Here is a 2458-nt window from a genome sequence, read left to right as displayed (position 1 = left end):
CGCCAACGCCAAAGCTAACACGAAAGTTCTATGTGGACCGGCCTTTAAAGCTATAAGCATTGTTACGTCGTCACGTACTCAATAGTTCATAAATAACGGAGAATTTTGCGTGGCGTGGGAATAGGGCGCCAAGAGTCCCCACATAGTGCGGCCTTTATTGAGCCTCCCAATTATTTAGTGGGGCTGTGCGAGATCGCCCATCTCTAGTATGTGAAGAGAATTATCAAAGTCAAGTAAACAAACGCAAGTGGCATCACAAATTTTAAAGGTCACTTGGATTTTACGTAGAAAATCAAAATTCAAAAACTTGCAAGTAATGTTACGTAAAAATGGTATAGCAGTGCAAGTATGCATAAAACTGGCTACACACGACGAACATCTGCGCGCACATGTGCGCCAACATGCTCGCTGTCGTTTGCCACAGACGGTGCGCGGCTCATGTGATTTTGTCGTGGTAGCGTAAAGATGATTAGCAAAGACGCGAATGATACAGTTGAAATGTTTTTAACTTATCTTTTTTATATATGTGTTACTTAAATTTATTTATATTTTAATTAAATTAACGAACATGGCTTGGATGCATTTATCCGCCGATGTGCACACTTCAAGCATCAAAACAAAATGAGGTTGTTGTTAATGTTTTCAATGCGATGCTCGCAAACCACGCTACTAACGGCGAGCATGCAAGCTGAGCATGTGCGCGCACATGTTCGTCGTGTGTAGCTATTGTAACTGGGCTATAAGGGCCGGTTGTTCAATGTCTGGTTATCACATGAACCAAAAATACAAGATCACGCCTTCTTAGTAGCCCGTTATAATCGCATTTAGGAAAAAAGTTGGGCGACTTTGACATTAGCCGTTTGTTTACATTTGTTCGTTGTTTACAATTTGTTGGTGGCTTTTTACTGCAATTTTCTTAATTTTCGCTTGTGACAACGTGTGCACACATAAGGCCCTGTCTCCACAGGAAAACTCTGATGTCGTGAAAACTATGTCACAAAATATATTTCCAATGGAGAGCGCCTTTTTCTCATGTGCTGCAATATATGTCAGCGCCATGGTACAATAATTATCCAGCTTGATTACGAAACGGTCGCAACGTTTATGGCTTGCATAAGAATTTCATGCAGCATGATTGTAGAGTTGCCAAAACCTATTACATAATTGAAAACTGTTGGTAGCACTGCGTGTCATCCAGTGAACGACGTTTGTGAAAAATTTCTTCAGATTTTCCAGGATGGCGGCCGCTAATAAACTTGCAGTTTTGGTATGTCAAATCAAGGAAATTATATTTAAATACGCAAATTTAATATGATTAATTAAAATCTTTTTGGTAGTAAAAGCTTTCTCTGTAATATTCACCTCGTCCGGTGATAGACAATTTTGTGTTCTTTTGGTTATGTAATGTAACCATATTTTTTTGTTTGTTTTTCCTCAGAGCCGTTCGCTTAGTTCTCGAACTCAATCTGTAAAGCCACCAATTCAAGTATTTGGTCTTGAAGGCCGTTATGCCACATCTCTGTACTCAGCTGCTTCCAAATTGAAGCAATTGGATCAGGTGGAGAAGGATCTGAATGCCTTGCAAGGTGCTTTGAAGACAAGTGCTTCGCTCCGTACGGCTATTACCAGTCCAATTATCAACAAAAAGCTTATGGCAAACACATTAAATAAGACTGCCGGCGAGTTGAAGTTGGCACCAGCTACTGCCAACCTTCTGGGACTGTTGGCTGAAAATCGACGCTTGAAAAATATTGACTCGGTTATAAATGCCTTCAAAATTATTATGGCTGCCCATCGTGGCGAAGTTGTGTGCGAAGTCGTCACTGCCAAGCCGTTGGATTCGTCACAAAACAAACAGTTGGAGTCAGCTCTTAGGGTATTCAAAAGAGTTTTTTTTTGTTTCCTCAATATTTCCATATTTTCAATTGCTCATTAATCTCTGCATTTCAGGCATTCCTAAAAGGTAACCAACAGTTGAAAATTACATCTCGCGTGGATCCCAGCATCATTGGTGGCTTAATCGTTTCCATTGGCGATAAATACGTTGATATGAGCATTGCCAGCAAAGTGAAATTGTACACCGATGTAATTACTTCGTCGGCTTAAGGTAAAAGTTAATTAGCATTGAATGAAAACAATACATGTAATTTCAACCGAAAATAAAAAAAAATGTTAAAAGAGGGTGCTTATATTTAAACAAATATTAAGGTAACTATGGGAAACTTGTCATCATGAACTGCGGCTCCAGTCTGAAATTGGGCAGCAAAGAGGACTTAAAGCAAATATAATTTAAAGTGCCCACATGGCGAGTGGTTTTTGTGATTTGTCACAAATTCTCTTCTGAATTCGCTGTTGTCGACCGTTAGAATTCTTCTATTACACGGTCTTAACATGAGGCAATTTTAAAATTAGTTTAATCAACCTCTCCAATTTCACTGCAGAGCTGGGTAATTTTTTA

General features: G+C 39.3%; 1 protein-coding gene across 1 annotated transcript; it reads left to right on the top strand.

Annotated features, from left to right (window-relative positions):
• Positions 1-1070: 1070 nt before the first annotated feature.
• On the top strand, positions 1071-2181 carry LOC118737171 (ATP synthase subunit O, mitochondrial-like). Its single transcript, XM_036467517.1, has 3 exons — positions 1071-1267; positions 1439-1876; positions 1951-2181. Exons 1-3 carry the CDS (start codon positions 1238-1240, stop codon positions 2104-2106), a joined length of 624 nt encoding a protein of 207 aa, XP_036323410.1. The 5' UTR covers positions 1071-1237; the 3' UTR covers positions 2107-2181.
• The last annotated feature ends 277 nt before the right edge of the window (positions 2182-2458 follow it).

This window comes from Rhagoletis pomonella, unplaced genomic scaffold (genome assembly GCF_013731165.1).
Source record: "Rhagoletis pomonella isolate Grant_MI unplaced genomic scaffold, Rhpom_1.0 Rhpom_scaffold_00001, whole genome shotgun sequence".
In the NCBI taxonomy this organism is placed as follows: Eukaryota; Metazoa; Arthropoda; class Insecta; order Diptera; family Tephritidae; genus Rhagoletis; species Rhagoletis pomonella.
This window is presented reverse-complemented; position numbering and strand designations above follow the sequence as displayed.